Genomic DNA, 25,390 nt, shown 5'->3' with positions numbered 1-25,390 from the left:
ACTTCACTATGCAGTTTTGACTGGCCTGGAACTCTGGTATATAGACCAGGCTGGCCCTCAGACTCACAGAGATCTACCTCCCTCTGTGTTTGCTGATAGTTTCTCTTTGTGTGAGTTATTTAGATGGTGATGCTGAGTGAGTAATGAAAAGGAGCCCTCCCAACCTCACCCCACCATGATTAGATATTCCGGGCCCTTTCCTCCCCTTGCTTTTCTTTAATGAACTGGAAAGTCAGTGACTTCTGGTGTGTAGGTCACTGACAGGTGCCACCAGGTACAACATGCCCCTGTTTTTAGGAGTGGTATCGAGTAGTTGTAACAGAGACATGATTATATTCCATTATCCTACCATGTGGCAGGAATGAGCCAAGTCAGCAATTAAGCGGAGGTTAAATATTTAAATAGATTTTGACTTGGGCTGTCTGTTCAGTTCTGAAAGCTGTAGTGACAGGAAGTGAGCCATCTTTTTCTGTATTTAAGTATGTGAGGCTTCTCACAGTTTATTGTCAAGGTGATGAAAGAGTTGTGAGGTTTTGTTTTGTAGTACATAAGTCGTTTCAGGTGAGTTGTGATTAGGTAAAACCTTAGAGGAGTGTAAATTGTTAGTAAAATAATGTATGGGTCTCTTCTTGAGACTGAATTATGGAAGTGGGTATTGGTTTCCTTTATAGCTGATTATAAAGTATCTTTGTGTTGGCTATAGAATATGTATTGCATGGCCCCAGATAGTTTATCCCACATTATTTAGTAATTATAAACAAGCAAAAGTGTAACTTTTACTCATTTCTAATGAGCAGGTAGTTTATTATTATAACAAGGAATGCGTGATTCTTTGTGTTTGTGGTAGTGAGTTTTGTAAATGTCAACATTTTGTTGTCACTGCTCTTTCGTGTGAGGCATGGCACAAATCCCTATTTCTTTACACATGGCAGGAAAACTAGATACTAGAGAAATGGGGCTAGAGCTATGGCTCAGTGGTAGAGCTTGTATCGAGCATGTGCAAGGCCCCGGGCTTGATGGGAGTGGGGTTGGTGGGGGTGGTAATTGAGGTCTGCCCCAAAGAAAAGTAGTTGGAACTAAGACTAGACTCATGTTGTTGGGCTATGTGGTCATTTGCTGTGCTACAGCAAGCTGTGTTTAGTGCTGTGAGGGCAGAGGGTCTTCAGTCCTGAGCTTCCACATACGGGTCCTTGATTCAGTGAGAGCCCTGTCACTGCCTAAGTGCATAGAGATCTTCTTTAAAACCTTAATTTATTTCTATTTTATGTGCATGGGTATTTTTCCTGTTTGTATTTTATGTGTGCCACATGCATACCTGGTACCTATGGAGGCCAGAAGAGAGTATTGGATTTCCTGGAAATGTAATTACAGATAACTGACGGTGAGCCACCATATGGGTACTGGGAATTGAACCTGGGTCCAACTTAAGAGTAGCCAGTGCTCTTAACTTTTATATTTATACAACTGGCCACACTAATGCTGACATTGATTTTGTTACCAGCAACATTATAAACATTCTTAAATGTGCTCTATCCCAAGTCATTCACTTTTCTAAATGTTTTACATATTAGTACCCTCAGGTCTTTGCAGACAAAGTATTATATCCCCGTGATAAGTTAAATGAGGCCCAGAAGGTAGGCTGGCAAATGGAGTCATCTTAGCAGCTGGGCCTGTGGCAAAGACCTGTAATTCTGGAAGACTGAGGCAGGAGGATCACAGGCTTGTGGCCCACCTAGGCTACAAAGGAAGTTCAAGTCCTGTTAGCTCAGGGGCAGCATACCTGCCAGGTGCCTAGAGGCCTTCAGTTCAGTTGCAGTATCAAAGGAAAAAAAAAGGGGGGGCCACAGAGGTGGCTCAGTGGCTAGTGGCATTTGTTCTTACAGGACCAGGGTTCAATTCCCAGCATGCACATCGTGACTCACAGTTGTCCATAACTCCAATTACAGGAGAGTCAGTGCCTTCTGACCTCAGAGGGCACCAGGCACACACATGATACCTGTACATACACGCAATCAGAACACTTGTACACATAAAATAAGTAAATCTAACTTTTTTATTTAAAAAATTAAAATGCCTCTAGAATACCTCACTTGCTGGTAAAGAGTAAAATATTAGCATTGGAAAGATGAGGCATTCTTTAACATTATTGATGGAAAGTATGAATTGGCAGTCCTTTTTGGAGAGAGCTGTAATAGTCTTTTCTGTTTGCTTGTTTTTTCTGAGATAATCTCTTGCTACATAGTCTACACTAATGGTGGTTTGAAAGAAAATGACCCCTAAAGGGAGTGACACTATTGGGAGATATGGCTTTGTTGGAGGAAGTGTGTCACTGTGAGGGTGGGCTTTGAGGTCTCCTATGCTCAAGCTACTCCCAGTATCACAGTCTACTTCCTGTTGCCTGTAAGATGTAGCACTCTCAGCTCTGGCACCATGTCTGCCTGCACACTGCAGTGTCCCACCATGATAATAATGGACTGAACCTCAGAACTGTAAGCAAGCCACCACAATTAAATATTTTCCTTTATGAAAGAGTTCCCGTGGTCATGGTGCCTCTTCACAGTAATAGAAACCCCAACTAAGACAATGGTCCATGAACCTATAATCTTGTCTCGGGCCCCTAGTACCAGGACTACAGGCAAGTTCCCAATGCTTAGCACAGTGGACAATTTTTAAAGCACAAACTCCCACTTTCATTTGTAGGGAACCCATCCTCTTAATTGATCATAGAAGTTCATCCTTTTAAATGATGTTCATTGATGAGGATTTAGTAAGTCACCTGTAATGAAGTACTCCATGTGCTTTTTAAATTAAGGATTTACACTTGCTAACAGAAGGATGTCTAGGATACATTAAATTAAAAAATAGTTGTAGTTCCATGCTATGGTTCAGTCATCCAAAGAATACATAGGACACTTGTGCTGGTTCCAGCTGTGTCTATCCCCATGGTGAGAAGGGGATTTGTACTTTATACTTCCTTCTATAAATTGTTAACACTACCCTCAACCACAGTACTGGGACTGAACAAAGGCCTTGTGTATCCTAAGCATGTGCTTTACCACTTGAGTAGACCTTGATCCTGGGCAAAGAAGAAACTAGTACCAAAAGGTGTGGATTCCTTTCTTGGTCTTTTTAAGATTTATTTATTTATTATGGACACATAAGAGGGCACCAGATCTCATTACAGATGGTTGTGAGCCACCATGTGGGTGCTGGGAATTGAACTCAGGACCGCTGAAGAGCAGTTGGCGCTCTTAACCTCTGAGCCATCTCTCCAGCCCCCTCTCTTGGTCTTTTTAAACACTGAAAAATTGTATTCTTTGACGATGTCACGACTGGATATTGTTCATCTCTACCCCCCTCCTCCTTCCTCTACTGTACCCGCACATGCCCCTTCATCTCCACTGTTTTCATTATTCATTGAGTCCAGTGAATGCTGCCCAGGCGCTCATGGGTGTTGAGACCATCACCACAGCATGGACTGCTTACAGGGCTGCACACCAGAAGAACATTCATTCTCCTTCCTCTGCCGCCGGCAATAGTCTTGGACCCCTCACCCACCCATGCTGGAATGTTAATCAGCTTGATTTTGTACAGAGAACTCCAGGCTATCTCATGGTCAGAAGACAGTATTTCATAGCTCTCTTCCCCATCCTTTATCTCTTACATTTAAAAAAAAAAAAGTGTCTGTGCGTGTGTGTGTGTGTGTGTGTGTGTGTGTGTGTGTGTGTGTGTGTGTTGCCTGTATATATGTCTGTGCACCACTTGCATGCCTTGGGCCCACTGAGGCCAAAAAAAGGGCATTGGATCCCCTGGAACTGGAGTTACAGTTGTGAGGTCCTCTTGAAGAGCCGTCAGTGCTCTTAATCTCTGAGCCATCTCTTCAGTCCCTTCTTATAATTCTGTCTACTCTTACTCTTCCAGAACATTCTCTGAGCCTTGGGAAGGGTGGGGTAAGGTAAATGTGCTGTTTAGGGTTGATCACTTAGTAGTCACTCATTCTTAGTACAATGACGAGATATGACCAGCAGATATTAATGCTGAAATTCCAGAAGAAGCTTCTCAGATCAAGGTTGAGAGTAGCTCTGATCTGAATATAATCTAATCGACAGGACCATTTAGCCAAACAGTAGTAGCCTGGGCATGGTGGTGTATGTGTAATCTCAGAGATGGGTCAGTGAGTTCCAGTCTAAAATAGCCTCATCTACATAATGAGTTCCCACCAGGCCAGCTAAGACTATATAGTGAGACCCTGTGAGTTCCAAGCCAGCCTGCTCTACTATAGTTTCAGACCAGCCATGGCTACATAGTGGGATGCTGTCTCAAAACAACACCAATAAAAGTCGATGTTCTCCTAAGGCCTTTGCCCTGCCCAGCCTTGGGCTTCTGACCAGGTTTATAGTACCAGGCATAAGTTCCCTCAGATAGAGCAAGATCAGATCAGATCAGAAGGTGTTTAGTTACTCTGAAAGCATCACAGCATGATTTCCTGTGTGTACATCTTGCTGTGAAGGTCTGTGCTGCAGCGAGCAGAGTCTAGCTAGCACTGGCTAAGATCACTCATGCCCTTCTCCTCCAGCAGTTGGCCTAGCACCTCTGGCAATGGGAAAGCTAGCCAGCACAAAGTCGGCTGGGTAGTCCTGATTGATTTCTCTGTGTCCTGCAACCAGAGTGTGTTGTGTCTTCTGCAGTAGGGTCTTACCATTTAGTTGTAGTGGGCAGCCAAGAGCACTGGGGGCCTGTGTTGTTTGGGGGAACTCTGGGACCCCCTTGATGAATATCATCTAGAAAGATATCCCACACCTGGCACCAAAATTTTGTTTCATAAACCATGTCTTCTGGAAGCAGCACTGTGCAGTTAAATTCCTTCTTGTATTTTTCAAATTAGCTCACAAAGTCGTGGCTTTCTATAAGGCTTTTTCCATATATCATTTGTTTTGGTCAGCCTGTCCACTAACCCCCTCCTTTTCTCCCCCCCACCCCTTAAGTCAGGGTCTTGATAAGTATCCTCTTGGAAGAGCAGCCAGTACTGTTGTTAACTGCTGAGCCATCTTTCCTGCCCCTATTTCATAGTTTTTTAAGGAACATTGACTTGGAAGCCAATCAGTTGTGTGGTTTGGGATCAGCGTCTGTCACAGATGATATAGTCAGGCTATTGGTTGGGCCGACATCTCAAGACTGCCTTGAATCTGAAGGATGCTTGTCTATTCATGTGGTTATTGGCCTCAGTTTCTCTTTGGCTGTTGGCCAGAGTCTATTCCTTACTGTATGGCCTTCTTGTCTGTGTTACAAGGTCATTCAAAACTGAGTTTTAGAGAGTGAGAGCGAGTGAGCAAGCGAGTGCAGTAGAGTTAAGATGGGCTGATCTTGGAAGTGGTATGTCACCCCTTTGATACTGCTAACACCCTGAGTCCTGATACACGGTAAGGGAGAACTGACTGCTCAGGGTTGGCATAGCAGGAGGATGGGCATCGTTAGGGATCGTCTTGAAGTCTAGCTACATCAGTGGTTCTCACCCTTCCTGATGGTGGGACACTTTAATACTGTTCCTCATGTTGTGGTGACCCCCAACCATAAAATTATTTTTGTTGCTACTTCATAACTATAATTTTTGTTTTGTTTTGTTTTGTTTTTTGTTTTTTGAGCCAGGGTTTCTCTGTGTAGCTTTGGGCCTTTCCTGGATCTCACTCTGTAGCCCAGGCTGGCCTCGAACTCGAACTCACAGAGATCTACCTGGCTCTGCCTCCCGAGTGCTGGGATTAAAGGCGTGCACCACCACTGCCCAGCTCATAACTATAATTTTGCTACTGTTATGAATTGTAATGTAAATATTTTTGGAGATAGAGGTTTGTCAAAGGGGCCACAGCCCACAGGTTGAGAACTGCTGAGCTACATGATAGGACTATGACAACATGTTTCTTTCATAGTTTGCTGGGGTTATGGAGAGGAAAATTCATTTGGTCAACGTTAGGTGGGAGCTATTTACATATCATCTCTTTGTGCAACACTGTAAATGGTTGGTTTTGTTTTTCAGGTCCAGCACCGAGTCAAATGCAAGTTCCTTCTGGGTATGGGTTGCCTCATCAAAACTATATGGCCCCCTCAGGACATTACTCTCAAGGACCGGGGAAAATGACCTCCTTGCCATTGGATAACCAGTGTGATAGTTACTATTCTCGTCCATATACAGTACCAACACAAAATGTGGGGACTCCCAGCTCAGCAAACCAGCCAGGAGCACAGCAGATGTATGGTAGAGGTCCTCCTGCCTCTCACCTGGCGGGGTCCACTCCAGGATCTTTCCAAGGAGCTCCGGCGTCAGCCTCCCATCCGTATCCGAGTGCCTCCCAGCCCTACTCCTCTTTCGGGAATCGCTACAGTAGTCCTGCCCCGTATTCCGCCAGCTCTTCTGCTGCTTCTCAGGGATACCCCTCTACGTCTAGTCAGTATCCGATCTCAACTGTGTCTAATGTTGTGTATCCTAATGTTTCCTACCCCTCGCTGCCTGCCAGTGAGCCATATGGGCAAATGTTTACCTCACAGAGTGCTCCATCTGCCAGGCCAGTTAAAGATTCCTACTCTGGCCCAAACACAGCTATTACCTATCCACCACTTAAAGATTCCTACTCTGGCCCAAACACAGCTATTACCTATCCACCACGACCTCCACCTCCACCTTCACAGCAGCACCACCAGCCACAGAGTCATTCAGGATACAGTTCTGGACCGTGGTCAGCTCCTGGCCTTCCACCCACCCAAGACAATCTCATCCGAAACCAAATGGGACCCGTGGCTCCAGCCAACAACCATCCAACAAATAATGGTAAGTTGAGTATGAAATTCACCAAGACATGATTGACAGAACATTTCCGAACTTGTTAAAGATGGTATTTCCTGATAGGAAGACTGGAAATTGGCTCAGTATAGCACTGTATTTGCTTAATTTTTTTTTTTTTGTGATATTTTGCTGAATCTCCACAAACCCTTCTTATGCCCCCATTCATAGTTAATTCCTCAGTGTTCCATTTGAAGAGTCTGGTCCCATGCCTTGATTGAGATCTCAGCCAGAGTTGGTGATATCCTTTATGCCTCTGCAGTCCTTGTCCTTAACAAGGACAAGGGAATTGAGTATTTTGATGACGTGTCTTGTGGTCATTACTCTCTTTTCATACTAACTCAACCTAGGTAATTGTTTTTCTAGTCATAGCCCCACTATTATAGAAAAAAACGGTGGTCAGAAACATCATTTTGGCTTCCTTAAACCATGTTTCCTAGAGATAAAAGCTGCTTTCTCATTCTCAAATTAGTGCACTGTGATGAAGGATGAAGAAGGGGAGTGGGGAATCATGACTCCTTGGTGGTTGTACTTTCTGTCAAGGGGCAGTTAAATACTGAGTTAAAAATTTTACACATATAAGGTATGCATAGCACATACGATAAAATGGAAGTGTGTGTGTGTGTGTATCCCCCTAAGCCTGGAGATGTCACTATGTATCTCTGGCTGGCCTGGAATTCTGTATAGGCCAGGCTGGCCCAAACTCAGAAATCCACCTGCCTCTGCCTGCAAAGTGCTCTGATAAAAGTTGTGAACCACCATGCCTCACCCAAGATATATCTATATCTGTGTGATCTATATCTATATATTAAGTGTTCTGAGCTCAGTCGGTAGAACATGAGACTCTTAATCTCAGGGTTGTGGATTCTAGCCCCACTTTGGGTGTCAGATGTCATGCGAATCTTAAAAGGTCTTATAAAAAAAAGCAAAACTGAAGCCAGATATTGGTGTGGAAGCTGATCAGAGAAACAGAACAAGCCAGCCAACCTCACCTCACCAACTCCTCAGATGATCATGTTTCCATGAATCCTGGTCTCAGTTGAACTGCTAAAAGCCTCTAGGTCCTGGTCCTCACTCCTTGTATACCTTTCTGTGTCCTGCCATCACTTCCTGGGATTAAAGGCAGGTGTCCTTCCCAAGCAAAGACATGAAATCTCAAGTGCTGGGATTGAAAGTGTGTGCCACCAGGCCTGGTTCTGTTTCTGGTGTGGCCTTGAATTCACAGAGATCCAGACAGATCTCTGCCTCCGAAGTGATAGGATTAAGGGTGTGTGCCACCACTGTCTGGCCTCTGTGTCTAATCTCGTGGCTTCTGATCCCCTGATAAGTTTTATTTGTTAGAGCACAAAATAAAATATCACCACAATTCTTTCTTAAATTGAAATTGTGAACTTGAATTTAATGATGTGCTCTTGAAGGGAATGAAAATACATACCCATTGCTGGGCAGTGGTGGCACATGCCTTTAATTGCAGGGGGAGGCAAAGGCAGGTGACTTTCTGAGTTCAAGGCTAGCCTGGTCTACAGAGGGAATTTCAGGATAGCCAAGGCTACACAGAAAAACCTTGTTCTGAAAAAAAAAAAAAAAACACAGAAAGAAAAAGAAGAAGAAAGAAAGAAAACAAAAACATATATGCACAGAATGGTAGCTGATGAAGCTGTGGTCATTTTCTGAGTATGTTGTCTTTAGATTATAAATATCCACACAATCATTTGTCAAGGACAGTATGGAGAAAGGTAGGTACCCTTACCTGCATGAGTATTTCAAATTTTAATTCGAATTTTATATTAGTACTGAAGTGTACATTTGAAATAAGCAAATATTGTTGTTGAATTTTTAGGCAGTTGGTGAGGTCATATTCAAAACCTGGAGAAGAGACCACCAGTGCCGTCTCTGTGGCCTTCGTAAAAACACATGCTGGTGCACTGGAGGACATTTCATTCACTAGTCCACCCCCAAATGTGTTTGCAGCACTGGGTTTTGGATTAGTTTATTCCATTTGAAAATCATAAACTGGCTCTGTAGAGGAGTCTCTAGTCTTGTCAAGTAATCTAGTACAAATTATGGTCAAGAGATGAGAACAGATACCCTTTTTTAAAAAAAAGTTTAACATGTCTTTGTTTTATAGAACACGTGATCTAAAATGATCAAGGTACCAAGCTCAGTCAGGAAAGTGGGTGGTACCGAGTGTGATTCCCAGTACCCAGGTTAAAAAAGAAAACAAACTAACTAAAGGCCTGGAATGATGATGCATTTGTAATTCATTGCTGGGTGGTGTGATGGTGGTCACTGGGGTTTGCTTGGCAGATTCTTAAGGTAGCAGACAGCACTTGAGGAACACCTGAAGCTGTCCTCTGTCATACACACTCCTGCACACTTACCACGTGAACACATACTCACACACGTGCACATGAAACATTCGCAGAAATAACGTCTTTGCCAGGTGAAGTACTTACCAAATGTTTTGATTAAAATAAGTTACTCTGGATATTTCTAGAATTGTGATATGGATAGCCTATGATAAAGTAGTAGTGTTTCTAACAATATTTTGTTACTGTGTTATACAAGAAACATCTGAAAAGCTTGTGTAAAAATGCTTATGTGCCTTTTGTGTAGATTTCTGCACCTATGAAACTGAGATAATAGTGGCTGAGAGTCTTCTATCTATTGATATCTAAATGATGTATCTGAGGGAAACCAAATAAATATTGTGTAGATGGTTATGTAGGACAAAGAAATGTGAGTTAGAAAGAAATTATGCAGCTATATTGGAAAAATGTTCAGAAAAAAAAGCAAATAATGTCAAAGAAACGGATTTCCCCTCTGGCGTCTTTTGAGACTGCAGATTATGAGAGGAGACAACATAATTTTGCTGCCTCCCTTCTCTTTCTGATTCTAACGCTACTCTTGAATTTCACATTCTTCACTGTGAACCCCTCCTCCAAGCCTAGAGCGTGAGAGCACTCCACCTTGTCCAGTTTTCCCAGTTTCTACCAGCTCTGACATGGGATAAATGAGAGGATTTGTTTTTTAATTTTTCTTTAAACATTGTTTTTATGTGTATGGGTGTTTTGCCTGCATGCACATTTGTGCCCCATATGCATGCAGTGCATGAAGAGCCCAGAAGAGGATATTGGGTCTCTCGGGTCTGGAGTTGCAGGAGGTCATTTGCCACCGTGGGATGCTGGGAGCCCTGGTCCTCTGGAAGGGCAGCCAGTGCCCTTCACCACTCAACCTTCTCTCCAGCCCAGTTTGATTTCTATTTTTTTCTTTTTCAGAGGAATTAATAAAGGGAAAACAGGTACTTTTCTTCTAGTCTTTAGCCCCCAGCGGTTTTTTTCAAGGTGGTGGTGCTGTCCCGTTAGTGTCCAGGGACACTTGTGATCAGTGTAATGGGTCCCTGGAGGATACAGGACCCAGAGGATGACTGCTGCTACTTCAGACAAGTGGGTGACAGGATGCCGCTTGCCGCAGAGATGCACATCATCTACAGCTTGAGGAGGGAAAAGAAGATCCACAAGACAGCATGACAAAACTCCAGCCTGAGCAGCTTGAACAAAGGCCGAGTTACGGGCTGAGAGTGGAATCGCCCGGGTCCTGGAGAATTTTATGTGCTAAAACATAGGTGGGGGGAGAGAGAAAGGGAGTCACTGTGTAGTATTGCTGGCCTGGAACTTGCTATGTAGACTAGGTTGGCCTCACACAGAGTGCTGGGATTAAAGACACATGCCACTACACCCAGCAGAGATCATTCATTCATTCATTTATTCATGTGAGCGTTTGCCAGCATGTATGTATGTGTACCATATGCATGCCTGTTGCTTGTGGAGATCAGAAGAAAGTGTTGAATACTGTGGAACTGGAGTTGCAGACAGCTGTGAGTCACCATGTGGGTGCTGGGAATTGAACCCAGGTCCTCTGCAAGAGCAGTCAATACTCTTAACCGCTGAGCCATGCTTAGCTACACTAGATTTACTCTTATGGTATTCCTTTAAAAAAAAGACAGATTCTCACTGTATAGCCCTTGCTTGCCCTGAATTCTCTCAGAGATCTGCCTGCCTCTGCCTCCTGAAGGCTAGGATTAATGGTCTGTGCCCCCCGCCAGCTGTTGTAGTCCTAAGGCTATAACTAAACACAAGTTGAACAGTTAGTTTATATAGTGGCAGTTTTTATGGTTTTTGCTTCTCAAATTCCCTTTTGAAAAGGCAGACTCTTAGTTGGCATGGTAGATCTAGTCACTATCCCCTAGATACTTGGAAGCCAACCATGTGCCAGGGCTTGTTCTGACGTTGGGAGATAACAGTGTGTAAAAGACAGATTCTTGTATTGCAGACTTGCAGTCCACTTGTGGCAGCAGATGTCCACTAGACAACAACAAATGCACACCTGCTATGTCAGGGCAAGAAGCAGAGGGGTGGTCCTTGGAGAGCTCATGGTGGGCACATTGGCCTGTTACTCCTGGACTTTAAGGGAGTCTTCTCTCATGAATGATATTTTAGCTGCAGTCTGAAGGATGAATTTCTAATGTAAGAAGTACATTGGGGGAATAAATATTTAAATGAAGAGGCAAAACTTAAAAATTCTTCAGAGAAAATAGACTGTCTCCAGAACTTTGGACTGATCAGGCTTTACAAAGACACCACACATGATACTAGCCATAAAGAGTAAACATGAAACAGCTCAAGTCACTTGTAATGAAAAAGTCTTTATCTTTGAAACGCAGTATGAAGTATGAAATGAAACAAACTGGAAAGTAGGAGGAAAGAAGTATATTTTCTACACTGTGCAGATACATACACAAGTTAATGTGGGGCGATCACAGCTAAGAGAAGCTGCAACAGTCACAGAGGGTGTAAATGCCATCAGAGGAAACCCAGAACACATGCTAGAGCAGTAAAAGGAGCAAGTGACAATCCTGGGGTCTCAGGAAAGATGGAAATAACCAGAAACTCTGTTGTAGGAGGGGAGAGGTTCAGTGTTTCTAAGAAAATTTGACATTAATGGAACAGAACATAGCCACACTCAGAAATGGCTGTTTCAGGTCTGTATGCTTTAGAGATGACCTTCTCAAATTTTGTGCATGAATTACCTGGATCTTAATAAAAATCAAATGTCACACTGCTCTAGTGTGACAGGGCTTAACAGCCTGTGTATGAGGAAGTTCCAAGGTGGTGTCTCAGCTCATGGGAAGGCCCAAAAGATCACCATATCCTACTGTCTTCTGATGCTTAGCACTCTGCCAGATGATAACGTGTGATTGAGATTCTCTCTTGACCAAAGATCTGTTTCTCCCTGGTGACAATGTATTGTTCTTCACTGCCCACATCCTCCCTGCTAAAGTTGTCCTTTCATTGAGAACCTTGCCCTAGGGATGACAAGGTCTTCAGTCTCCCATAGTAGCAGTCTGCTTACTAAAAGTAGTGAAGCGGCCATTCTCTGACTGTCCTCCACCTCCTTTTCCTGTTGTGCCCAGTTTAACTTCTGTGTTTATTGACATGTGCAGTAGAGCACATTTTGCTTTGATAACATATTCCTACATTTCTTCCAGTCCTCAGCCTAATTTGCACATATTCTTAGATGTACACCCATATTTGTGCATGTACACGTGTGTATTTACTCATGTGTTGTGTGGCCACTGCTTACCACTACTCTGGCCATAGTTTTCTGGAAGTCCTGTCAGTGTTTTTTACTACTGTGAACAATAGATAACTGCATTCTAGAGGTCCAGCCTAGTATTATGGTGACACTCTTGCTTAGTTACATTTGAAATGGGGCATCTGGTTAGAAACAGTAGACAGGAAATGGCTATTAACAGTGTAAGATGAGAGGTTCCCTTTCGTGCTGGCTCCTGGGGATAGCACTCTGAGCTGGGCAACTCCTTACGACTGCCCACCATCCCCTGGGAAAAGTCACTGAGGTTGGTAACACTTGGGCTTGTCCTGAGGGTAAGGCCGTCCAGCTTACCTTTTGGGTGAACTGTTTCTCCTCCGCCGTGACTCATTGGCTGGAACTGTCATCAGCTTGGGTTTGCATTTCTTTTCTCTACACTTTACAACTGCCCCATCCATCCTTTTGCAAATTTTCAAAGATCTTCTCTCTCTTTGGAACAGAGTCAATTTTTTCTTATTCTGACACATCTTTTGGTCACCCAAGGTGCTGCCAGCTACCATCTTTCCAGAAATCTCACATACCTTTTCCTAAATGCCTAATCTAGTTGGAAGATAATCACTAACATGCTCCTTAAAATAAACAGAAAATGTCATTGCATAACGTAAATACTGACTATTCAGCTAAGACTAGATATGATCAGTGTAGCTTAATTGATCTGTTATATCTGTTTGCCATATACAGGAAAACTGTCAGCAGTATTTTTAGTGTATTTTTAGCTGCATTTCTTGAGGTACAGGATAAAGTGAGTGGGTAACCAGAGGATGGGAGGACCATGCATTGTCACACGTGCTTGGGAGGTAGAGAACTGGTGACTTGGAGGCTTTCAGTGCCTCCTCTCCCCATTTTCACACTGTTAGTTAACATCCAGTGAATCTGTTAGGGAATAAATTGTGTTCCCTCCAAACTCAAAAGTTTACGTTCAGATGCAAGGTCCTAATGAAATCCCAAAGCAGAATCTTGTTGCAGAATATAACTATACTTGGAGATAGAGTCTTGAAAAAGCAATTGTATTCAAGTGAAGTCGTTAGGGTGGGCCCACATCCAATATGAGTGGTATTCTAAAAGGATTAGAACTCAGCGGTGCACACAGTCCATATGAAACCGAAGGGGAGAAGATCGTCTACAGCTCCCGGGAGAACACTCTGTCCTCCACCACTGTGAGACAGTGACTTTGTTGTTTTTGTAAATACATAAGTAAAGCAAAATGAGATGTGAGTTCATTTAGAGACTTTGGAGAACCCGTTGCCTCTAATCACTCTACCTTGGTCACTGTTGTGTCGTACAACGGTGCCGTTCAATGGTTTGTAAAGAAAAACATTCATTTTTGTCTGAAAGGTAACGACATCTGGATGTTTTAGTAAAAATTATCAATACAAATTACTAAAACATCAGAAAACAATTTTCCCACTTTGGGGAAATGATTTGTTTGGACCACTTTATTTATAGATGTAAATCAGTGTGGTGGTCCTGGAGCCTCTGTGGAACTTCAAATCCATTGCTTTTTGTTAGCAGATTTATTTTAACATGTTTCAGGGTTGGTGCTGTGGGTGAAACAGTTTCTTGTCTTCAGTTGCAAACTCTCTTTCTTGCCCTGTTACAGAAAATGTCCAGCCCCCCAAGTCCAGCTCCATAGTGTCAACAGTTTTGCCAGGACCCTCATCAGCAAGAATGCCTCCTGCTCCAAGTCACCCAGTGGGGCCTATGCCCTCAGCTCCACCACCCCCAGAGCCAATACAGACCAAAGGTATGTGAAAAGCGGGTTGTTTTATACATATCATATGTACACTCATCTCAGTAGCTGACTTGAAAAAGCCAAACTGTATAACCATAACTAACTGAAAACATGAAAAAAGAAATTTATAATCTGAACTCAGATGTGACAGTTTAGTCTTCCATGTTAATTTATTTGATTAGATATTTTATATAATTTTAGATTTGCTAATCCTTCTTTCCTGGGATGCCCAATTTCCTTTCCTAAATCATTATAGACTTTTTCTTTTTAGGGTAAATCAACCATCATCATCTTACTTTGTGTCTTGTTTGAAGATTTCTGTGCTTGTCATTATTGTTAATCATCCACAGTTTGGGGGAGGGGGGATGGGAGGTGCTGAGGAGGGATTGTAACCTCTACCTGCATTATTCATTGGCAAACCATGCAGTTACTTGAATATTCTTAGATAAGTGAGTGACGGATCTGACACAGACTGTTTGGGTCTTGTTTTTCCACACTGTCCTTTCTTCCCAAAGTTTTCTCGGTTATTTTCTATATGGCAAAAATTCCAAAGTGATGATGTTTCTGCCTAATCTGTGTTTCATTTGATCAGAGTTTGTATTTCCAGTTCACTTGGACTATATTAAGGACTGTACTTACTATGTGTGACAATCTCTAGTCTTGACTGTGAAAAATCTTGTTTGTTCTGAACCTCACAAAAGAAAAGGCTTGTGAATCTTTAGGCTGCTCTCACTTTCTGTTGGTGAGTGTTTCTGTGGCCATGGACACCTTTGTGTCAGCTGATCAGATTGTATGCTGTAAAAGTTCTTTCTTGATTGAAAGGAATCAGTGCCCAAAGTACTCACTGGTTCCCAAAGCGGGTGAGTCTAGGCACGGAATCTAGTTCTCAGTGTTCGCTTCCAGAGGGCACAGTGGTAGGAAGACTTGGCTGAGGATGAACTTGACCTCTGAATGGTGATTTCTTATATCTTCTCCATTGATGGTGTCTTCAGTTAGCATTTTACAGTGTGCACTTGGCCCCTAAACAATCACAGAATTTCTTCTAGTACATTTTAGAAAGAAAAGAAGCTCCTAACATTTATTGAATACTTAACAATAATCAAGATACTTTATACTTTTGTTTCTATAATCCCCATATTAATTATATGGCACAAGTCTCTGTTTTGCAGTTTAAAGAAGTGAGATTCATAGAGTTGAAGTATCTTGCCCAAGATTATACAAGTTAATGAGTAGCAAAGCAAAAGATTTCTAATTCAGACTTGTCATATATTCTTCCTTACATTATAAACTGATTTTTATTGTTGCTGGCTATTGACAAACTCTTGATTTCCCTAAGCTCAGCTACCTTCATAAGTAGCAGAAAAATACAATACTGGAGATGTATTGTGACTTTGTAGCCCTTATTATTATTCATTTGTTATCTAAGTAGCAGATTGCTTTTTTGCCTTTGAGTGGATCTAAGTTATAACCTAATTGTTTATGTGAGTCAAAAATACTGTGGTTGTGCAGGTTATAGTCTAGATAAGTGGAGCTCTTGGAGGCTGTGCAGCACTCCATCTTTAAAGAGTGTGCTGGGGGTCATGTGACCACTACTACCATCCAGATCCCAAGTTCTGTGTCTGAAGACTTAATAAACCATGGATTGAAAATACCCAGGAGGCATCTGCACCGAACACATGCAGCCATTGTTCTTGTTCTTGTTCCCTAAACAACACAGAAGAGCAGGTATTTATATAGAATTTTCTTTGTATCAGGTATTATTAATATTGGAGAATGTGCATAGATTATGTACATGTACCATACTATTTTATATAGGGGACTTGAGTTTACAGGGGCTTTCAGACCTTTTTGTGGAAGCTAGGCATGGTTGCACTTGTAGATTTTATTTTTGTATGTGTGTGGTGTGCATGTGTGTATGCATGTTTCCCTGTATGAGGGTGGAGGGTGTGCATGTGTAAGCCTGACAGAAGTTAACATTGGGTGTCTCTCAATAGCTCTCCACTTTAATTTGAGCCAGGGTTTCTAGCTGAACATGGAGCTAGACAATTCTGTATAGTCTAGCTAGCTAGCTACCACACCCCAGGAATCCCCTGTCGCCTCCCTCCCTGAGAACTGGGATTACAGGTGCTGTACCTGCCTGGCTGGTATATGGGTTCTGATACGAACTCATGTTGGTACAAAAAGTGCTTTATCAAACACCGAGTCGTTTTCCCAGCCTTCATGTAGGATTGTACCCAGTGGACCTGGGAAAACATCTGGTGGTTCTGGAAAATGTTCCCATTTGTTTTCAAACAGAATTAGTAGACAGAATCAGGTGTGAAGGTACATTCATTGACTTGTAGTGCTCCAGAGGAAGACAAAGTATGAACTTCATAGACAGGAGGAAGAAGCCAGGGATTGCAGAGACAAAGCCAGCCTTAGGTGTACTGTAGGTTTGAAGCTAATCTGGATTGTGTGAGACACTCTGAAAAAAACTTTGAGAGAGAGAATAACTGATACTGATTTCAGATTATATGCACAAAATCTTTTCAAAGTACTGTGGTAATGAATATATACAGTATTTATGTATATGTTCAAGTCAAGTGCCATATGTCTAAGCATGTGATACATAGGACTTACTCAATCCTTTCAACAGCTGTTGAGGTAGTAACTACTCCATCCTACAGATCATGTGAATAACAGGCAGGTTAGTTGTGGGAAGTGGATGAAGTCCTGAGTGAGTGTGTAATATTTAATATGAGCATGTCCATACCAAGACTCTGGTGCCTCAGATTCATGGGAATTGGCAAAGCCTTCCCCAGGTCAGGCTCAGGGAAATGGCAAAGCCTTCCCCAGGTCAGCATGAATGTTGACTGTGTGCAGAGAGCATCAACTGTAGCTCTCCCTCCTGGACGTTTCCAGCCAGACTGCTCCCTTACAGAGACCGCCCACCAAGACTACAGCCCCTCCTTCTCTTGTGTTGTACATAGACCACAGCGCTGAGTTCCGGGTTGCTTAGTAAGTGCTCTCCATCAGAGAGAGCGAAGCCCACCCGATCTCAGCTTTTCTGTATGTGTGTCATTTCTTCAGTGTCTGTAGTTTCTTCATTCCCACGTCACCCCAGTCAGGTTCCCAGTACCTAGCCCTGTTGGATGTGGCAAGTGGCGCCTGAGCAGAGACCCTGGACTGTGGGGAACTTGCATCGCTCGGATGAGGGAACGCCCCCCAGAGAAGTTCGCAAATAAAGGTAAAGATAAAGCTAAAAATGAAGGAGAAGTTCTCAAAGAAAGGTAAAGATAACAGTGAAGGTAAAGGTGGGGTGTAGTTGTAATTGTTAGGTGTAACCGTGGCAGGCAGAATCTAGAGGTGGGCAGTCGTGTGGATACTTTGAAGGAGGGTTGGGGGGCTGTGAAGAGTGAAAACATCACATCTCCAACAGTTCTTAGCCTTGTTCAGGAGACATGCCCGTGGCTTCCTAAAGAAGGGACAGGGAGTTCGACTAGCTGGGCAAAAATAGGCAAAAAGCTCAGAGACATGGGGCTGAGCAACCCAAGTGCATTCCCATTTTCACTTACAGTTTTTGGAGTCTGATATGTGATTCCATAGATCCATGGTTGTTTCCTCAAAGGAGGGCAGGCTCTGCAGAATTGGATCTGCAGAGGCAGAGAAGCAAATTGAATTCACAGGGTGGGCTTGCCCTGACCTGCCTGATGCCCTGGACCCTGATACTCAGGAAAGAGGTATGAGGGAGAGGACACCCAACCCAGAGTGAAATCGCACTTTGGGTCTGAGCCGCAGCGGATTTTAAGGGGATGTAATGTCACTCCTTTATAGCAAACCTTGTTAGGCTGAAAGATTTGAGGAAGACACTAATGGTTTTAATTGTTTCCTCATGTTTGAGTGGATCTGATCTGCAGAATTCAAACCAAATGGTGTGCTACAAGAGACTACCTTTTAAATTCTTGGAGGAGATCCCGCAAGCCTGTGCAGCCTATGGGCCTGTGCAGCCGTATACCCATGGGTGTATTCAGCGCATCTCAGTGGCAGTGCCCGGCCTCCTTCTGATTGGCTAAGCATGGTGAACTCTTGCCTCAACCCAGGGGATTAGCTGCTGTTGAAGGCTGTGTTTACAGAATATTGTGAGGGCCAAACACAATGTAATCTGGCCCATAGAGCTGCTGTGACTGCATGTGTTCCTGGGTCCAGGACTGAGGAAGGAACCAACAACCATCCTCTGAAACTTACCAACAACTTTACATAGCTGCCTTAATGGTACAGAGAGAATTGCCCTCTAAAGGGGAAAAACCTTGTGGAGAACCTTGGACAGAGCCAGAATTGTAGCCAGCCTTGTGGCCCGGTTCTTTGGAGCTGTGGTGCCACTGGATGGCTGACCCTGAGGCAGGGAAGGTGCTAACTGTCCTGTCTCTTGGCTTTTGAAAATACTGGCAGGACGTGGAAGGAGACACTTGGGATTATCCTAAGAGCTTCAATTTGCAAAAGATGGTTAGGTTGTATGTGGACATATGTCCCATGGAAAATCATGCCTGTTTATTATACACACGGAAAAACAGAACATTTTACATGTGATTGCTGCCACAAGGATGTCAATTTAAAAAAAAAAAAAAAAAAGCATGTCCTTGTATCCTCCTCTATCTCCTATGGTCTGCACAGCTCCCACACCTGAGATGTCAGAGAGGAATCCATTGGGCTTACAAATGCTGTTCACAAATGAGTGTTCATCGGCAATCTTGAGAGAGCCCGGGAAATAGCTGATACCCCTTCAAACACTAGGTGCTATCCCCCTGACTCCCCATAAATTGGTAGGAAAGACCAATAACCCTAAGCCACCAAAATGCACCATTGATAGCTCTATTAGGCAGCCTCAGGCAGTGGGGGTGAACTTCAGTTCTATCACCTGACTTAGACCCACTCCTAACATGGGACGAGTCCAAGCCAGCAGGCACAGTAGGACTTCTTTTAGGCCGAAGCAGCCAGAGCCTACGGAGACTATAGATTCACCCAGGGATAATAGATGAAGGTTGTGCAGGGGGAAATTAAGGTTCTGGTTCAGTTACACCAAACTTGGTTTGGTACTACACCTATGTTAAAAATAGCTTAACTAAAGATACTCCCCAGTACTAAGTGAAGAAAGGTGCTTACAGCTTAGTCCTGTAAAATGGACATGAGGCTAAACTTAAACAGCAAAGCTTTTCTTGGGCTCATTGATACCTGGCAGATGTGCCCTGGCCTCCAGCATCGCCACTTCAGCCAACCCCAACCAGCCTACAGGGAGCCAGCAAGGCTTGGACGCCATTCTAAAGTTCACTGTTGTTAGATGTCAGCATGCTGGAGGTCATCAAGGGGGTTTAGGCCATATACCCTACCCAATGTGCTTGTGATTTTATGGGGCTAACATCTGAGCCAAATGGGAGTCCTTTTATATAGCCAAAGCTGTACTATTATTAGATAGTATACCAGGGATTTAATCCTTTATGAGGTTTAGGTAAAATATAAGTTGCAACTACTCCCATAAAACCTCGGGGTGATTATAAAAGGCTTGGAGTGGGTGTCGCATGACTGCTGTGTTCACTAGCAGCCTTGGTTAGTGCTACCCAGCATGCCTGATGGAAATTCGCCTCCCAGATCACTTGGCCATCAGAGAAAGCTCTCTGGGTAGATCAGTGGCCACTCACAGGGGAAATGACCTCTACTGCTTTGGTGGAGAAACAGTTACAGGGTAGGTGCATAGACCAGTTCTTTAATCCCTGGAACACCCCTGTCTTCTTCATTAAAAAAGGAATAGAGGCTGTTACAGGATTTAAGAGCTATAAACAAAGTCATGCAGGCAGTGGGCCCTAGCACCCAGGACCACCATCACCTCTTGCTGTACCATCACATTTTTATTTAATTATGGTTGACTTAAAGTATTGTGTTTTTGTTTTTGTTTTTTTTTTTTTTTTTTCACCATTTGGCTGTCTCCTGGCTCTCTCAAAAAGTTTGCTTTTACCCCTCTCCTGCCTAACCATAGTCTGTCTGTACAGCACTTCCCTGGGTATAAAAGCGGCCCTACTGGGTTAGGAATGTGTTAATGGATTGCTAAGACATATCACCCAGCGTATGGGTGATATTCTAATCAGTCATCAGATTCTTTTGAACTCAAAAAGGGGCCTTTAGACCTGTTTATCCAGAAAAGATTCAAAAGGCATCTCCATCCCAGCACCTAGGTAAAATTATAGAGGAGTATGTTGTACGCCCTCAAAAACTAGAAACTCACAAGGGTTCTTCTCAAAACTCTTAATGATTTTCAAGAATAGTTGTAATATATAATTGGCTCAGACCTGTACTTAAGCTTACTACCCAAGAACTTGCTCTGATTTCCCAAAATTTAGGAGGGGATGCTGATCTTTCTTCTCCGTGCCATATTACTTTGGAGGCTAGGATGGCTCTAGGTATATGAAAGTGACTGTGTGTCCAGGTTCATACATGGGTCCCAGCCATGCCTCTTTGACTAGAAATTCTTAAATCACCTATGACCCCTACTGGGGCCCTCTGGCAACTGCAGAGCATTTTGAAATAGCTGCATTTAGAGCATGCCTCATCCAGGGTTTTGAACCTTTGCTATTAGTTGGTGACAAAATTAATCTCAAAGGGAATGCTAAGTAAGGAGCCAGAGGTAAATACCATCCCGTATTCAGGAGATCAACAACATTGGCTCTGGCAACAGTCCACTGCCTGGCAGTGCTCTTTGACTAATTACCCTGGCCAGCTTGATTCTCATCTTCTACCGTTCAAGATATTGTACACCCATTCATGGGCTTCTTTTCCCGAGGTCATATAGTCTTAACCCCTTGCTTTAGCTAGGACTGTCTTTACTGACACTTCTAGCAACGTTGTGGCTGTCTACCACTCTTCGGGGTTCTGAAGTAAAATGCACAATGTACTCAATGAGCTGAACTTGCCTTCTCTTCTGTCCATGTTTACAGCCAGCGCTCCTATGTAGTAGGAGTAAGGCAAGCCTACATTGGTTGGGCACCAGATCAAGAGCTCTGCCATCTTTTCATAGGATTCTGAAACTCTTGTTTCCTTGTCTGAGTCCTTGCTATGTTTGCCATATTTGGCCACATTCAGCTCTCCCAGGCCACTGGTCAACGCTAACGCATGGCTGACACCTTGGTCTCAGGGTCCTTGCTCAGCTTCCCTGTTGCTGTGCAGTCTGCCTTCATGAAAGCCTGTGATACTCATTCTCTGCGGCATCAAAATGCCTCCTCTTTACAGAACAACTTTGCCGTTTTCTGAGAACAGACTAGACTAACAGTTAAGCAGTGCACCCACTGTAGTCCTTTCCAGCCTGTCACATATGACCCTGGAATTATGTCCCAATGCTGCCTGTCTGGCAGATGGATGCTCATGTCGTCTCCTTTGGGAGAGTGGAGTTTGTGCATGTTCCAGTTGCTAGCTGTTGTCATGTTGTTGGCATCTGCTTACTCAGGGAGGTTGCTAACTCACTAGAGCTCACTGCCTTGCAGCTTTTCACTGTGGGCCATCCGCAGCACCTCACGATGGACAGTGCTCCTGCTTATACCTTTTCTGCATTAAAAACACAAAGTAGCTCACAACATAGGCATTCCTTACAACCCTCAAGGACAGGCTTATGTAGAAAGGTCCCCTAGATGACTCAGGCAACGATTAGAAAAGCAAAAGGGGGACATTCTCTGCCCCTACCAATTCTCTAAACAGGGCTTTATATACATTAAATTTTAAATCATATAGATGGCCTTACAGCCACAGAATGGTGCTGGTCGCCAAAGGACAGGGAAATAAAACGATCTATAGAAACATGCCATGACAGGAAAAGGTTTGGCCTGTTCCCCATGCTAATGTGGGGAAGAGGGTATTCTTGTGTCTTCCCTGAAGGTGTGGAACAGCCACTTTGGGTACCTTCAAGGCATCTAAAGAGCTGTGGATGCAGTGAAGTTCCTGGTTGCAGGTGTGAAGAGGCTGAGACCGGAGCCCACAGAGAAACCGAAAGTGTGGCCCTTGAAGCCAATCGAGCGGTCTCCAAGGAGGAGGCCTCCTGCACAGACTTCCAGGAGGGCGACACCACCAACATGGGGTCAGATAAAAAGGCTGATGCAAATGTCGGAGGAGGGAGCGCGCGGCCTGGGGCTGGGGAATAACCCGGCGGCTACATTTCTGATGTGTCTGGTAATCATATCCATTCAGGTAAGTCCAGTCAGGGGAAGAGCCTACTGGACCTACAGCCCCAGGCCACTGCTTTTTCGGTTAGTGGCTCGGTCACATCCTTCATATCTGTTTATACTGATGACACCCTCTGTAAACACCTGGAATCCTGGGGGCTCTCTTCAGCTACGGGGGTGAGCTACAGCCCTTAGATTCAGACTTATAGGACAGCCGCCCCTTACAGCGACAGCACATGTGATTGGGGAACAAACAGGCCACCCTGGGGTTTGGACCTGCAGTGCTAGTGAGCATTTGGCCCAGTTATGTCAGCACACTCTAGGAGTGCAGAAGGCTTGTGTAAGGTTGTTTCTCCTGATACCACGGAACAGTCCTGGACAGGCTTCGGGTTTCAGTCTGTTTAACCCGTTAGAGTATTCCTTTGGCTTTTGTTGGGCACAGCGGCTGTTACGATCTTCCCTCTTCTCATCCTTGCAGTCTGGTGTTGAGCATTACAGCGAGCCACCTCTGGACTAACGTGGAGAGTCATCGTGAGCATCTAAGAAATCAGAAAGGGGGAGATGTAGGGAGCAGAGGAAGGCCTAAGTGAATGTGTCTGTTTGACATGAGCACGGCCATGTCAAGGACCCAGTGCCTCAGATCCATGGACATGGCAAAGCCTTTTCTGGGTCAGGCTCAGGGCCAAGCCTTCCCCTGGTCCAACACGAATGTTGACAGTGTGTACAGAAAGCCTCAACTGCAGCTTCTTCCTCCTCCTCTCAACTGCAGCTTCTTCCTCCTCCTCTCAACTGCAGCTTCCTCCTCCTCCTCCTCCCAACTCAGCTCCCTCCTGGATATTTACAGCCCAAGACTGCTCCCTTACAGAGACCCCCCCACCTCCAACCAAGACTAACCCCTCCTCCTCTTGTGCTGTACATAATAAACACGCTGAGTTCCGGGTTGCTTAGTAAGTGCTCTCCATCAGAGAGAGCGAAGCCCACCCGACCTCAGCTTTTCTGTATGTGTGTCTGTCATTTCTTCAGTGTCTTGTAGTTCCTTCATTCCCGCGTCGCCCCAGTCAGGTTCCCAAGACCCAGCGGTACTGGGCACTGCAATTGATAACGTCCTAAGCACTAACAACTAGTCCGTCACTGAACCTGTTTGAACCCAGAGTCCCAGTTGTTTTTTGTTTGTTTGCTTGTTTGAGACAGGGTCTCGCCAGGTAGCCCTGACTGACCTGGAGCTCACACTCAGTATCCGACTGCCTCTGCTGAGTGCCTGACTACCTCCTGAATGCTGGCAGGGTCCCAGTGGTCATCTGCCCTGTCATACTGCTCATTGGTGGAGTATTTCTTGCTGTATTCGCTTTACTCTCACAGGACACTTGGAAAGTGGATAGTTCTTTGACAAGTAGTGGTTACAGGCTGATAAAAGCATACTCACTCACTGTCCTTACCCTGTCGCCTCACCTTTTTGCTTCTGAAGAGGACCATACCAGAGAAGTTCTCTTTCTGACATGCTTCGCCTGCACCTAAGGCATCTTCAGAAAAGGAAATCTTAAGTTTGGGTCCTTTGTTAGTCATGTAAGGAATGGCCATGCTTTCTTTGTAGCTACAGAGAGAGATTTTTTTTACTTCAGTGCAGTATTTCAGAGTGAACTTCAGGAAAGTCAGGGTTACTGTGTCCTTTGTAAAGTGGGGCATGGGGAGGCTGTTAGCAAGGTACTTTTTTGGGTGGAAAAATAGTACCATCGGAGTGGGCATCTGAGTGTTGATTCTAAAGCTGGTATTTCATGAGAGCCCTTGTGAGGTCTTCTAACGTGTGCTGCTTTGAAGATAATCTTAGGAAAGATAAAAGTTGCTTCCAAATCTGAACTGTTGAATTAAAAAATAAAGTAAAATGTCCTTCACAGTGGGGTTGTTCTCTGGAGACCAGTTCAGTTTCTTTTCAGCATAGCTGGAGTGGGGACAATAAAGATAGCTTTTGTTAAACGGTTCCAAAGGATGTGTTCTGCAGAAGATTAGTAGTAGGTAATTAATCCAAATGTGCTTTTCGGTATCAGCCTCCTGCTGGGGATCAAACGTAAGGCACATGCAGCTTGGGCATGTGCTCTACGTCAGTACATCCCCAGACCTCAGGAATGAATGGGAGGTAGGATGGGCTATGCATCACTTATTTATCTGTCTATCTACCTATCTACCTACCTGCCTACTATCTACCTATTTATTTTGCAAGGAGAGTATGAAATTTGGGTCCATAATTTCAATTTTCCTATATTCCAGAAGAAATTAGGAAACAAGAATTATCAAGGAAAGTGGATTTATTTAGTTTCATTCTGGAGTCTGTTAACTTCGTTACGTCAGAATCTGGGAGTGCTCTCTGCCTCGGGGTCACTAAATTCAGAGTTCGTATGTCTTGGCTAATTTGGTGCTTTTGAATATAAGAACGGTTCTGTTTTGTATAGTTCTGTGACAGGTTCAGGATGAGCTCTGGGAGGCGATGTTACAGTCCCTTACTTTATGGCTGACCTAACCCATGTGTATGGGTTTGAGCTCTTAAAGAGGGTTTGAATAAAGCACTGTGGGACTCCTGTACGCTGGAGTTGGTTATGGGGCAGTTAGCTGCTTGGTGCTAAAAGACCCCCATTGGTTGCGTTCTAAATATACTGTATATACCTAAAACAGGACCTTTAAATGTGGAGTGATCTTCTTCCAGAGCTCTCTCATTCCTTTGTGGTTCTGAAATGTCATGTTCTTATCTACTAATATTCCCAAGCTTTTAGTGGAGCTTACTTGAACAAACAAAGGTAAGCTAATTTCTGAACATATTAAAAGTCATGGTGGGAAAAAGGTATGTGACATTTAGTTAATATAGTAAATGGACAACCACAATATATTCTAAAGTCTACAATTCATAATATTATTCTCTTACTTAAATGTTTTTTAGTGAGGTAAATCATTGCTATATGAGTTTTTAATTACTGTTTAGCCATCTCATTT

At 43.8% G+C, this 25,390-nt stretch overlaps 1 protein-coding gene across 5 annotated transcripts in view; it reads left to right on the top strand.

Moving 5' to 3' along the window:
* The window catches only part of Sec24b (SEC24 homolog B, COPII coat complex component), a 77,019-nt gene that overhangs the window by 9,497 nt on the left and 42,132 nt on the right, over positions 1–25,390 (top strand). For 4 of the 5 annotated variants that reach the window (XM_036190816.1, XM_036190818.1, XM_036190819.1 and 1 more), the window contains exons 2-3: positions 6,032–6,820; positions 14,103–14,246. In XM_036190816.1, coding sequence (XP_036046709.1) covers positions 6,032–6,820; positions 14,103–14,246 — 933 coding nt within the window. The remainder of the gene's footprint in view (positions 1–6,031; positions 6,821–14,102; positions 14,247–25,390) is intronic. The other variant, XM_036190817.1, reaches the window with a different exon arrangement.

This window comes from Onychomys torridus, chromosome 6 (genome assembly GCF_903995425.1).
Source record: "Onychomys torridus chromosome 6, mOncTor1.1, whole genome shotgun sequence".
Lineage (NCBI taxonomy): Eukaryota > Metazoa > Chordata > Mammalia > Rodentia > Cricetidae > Onychomys > Onychomys torridus.
This window is presented reverse-complemented; position numbering and strand designations above follow the sequence as displayed.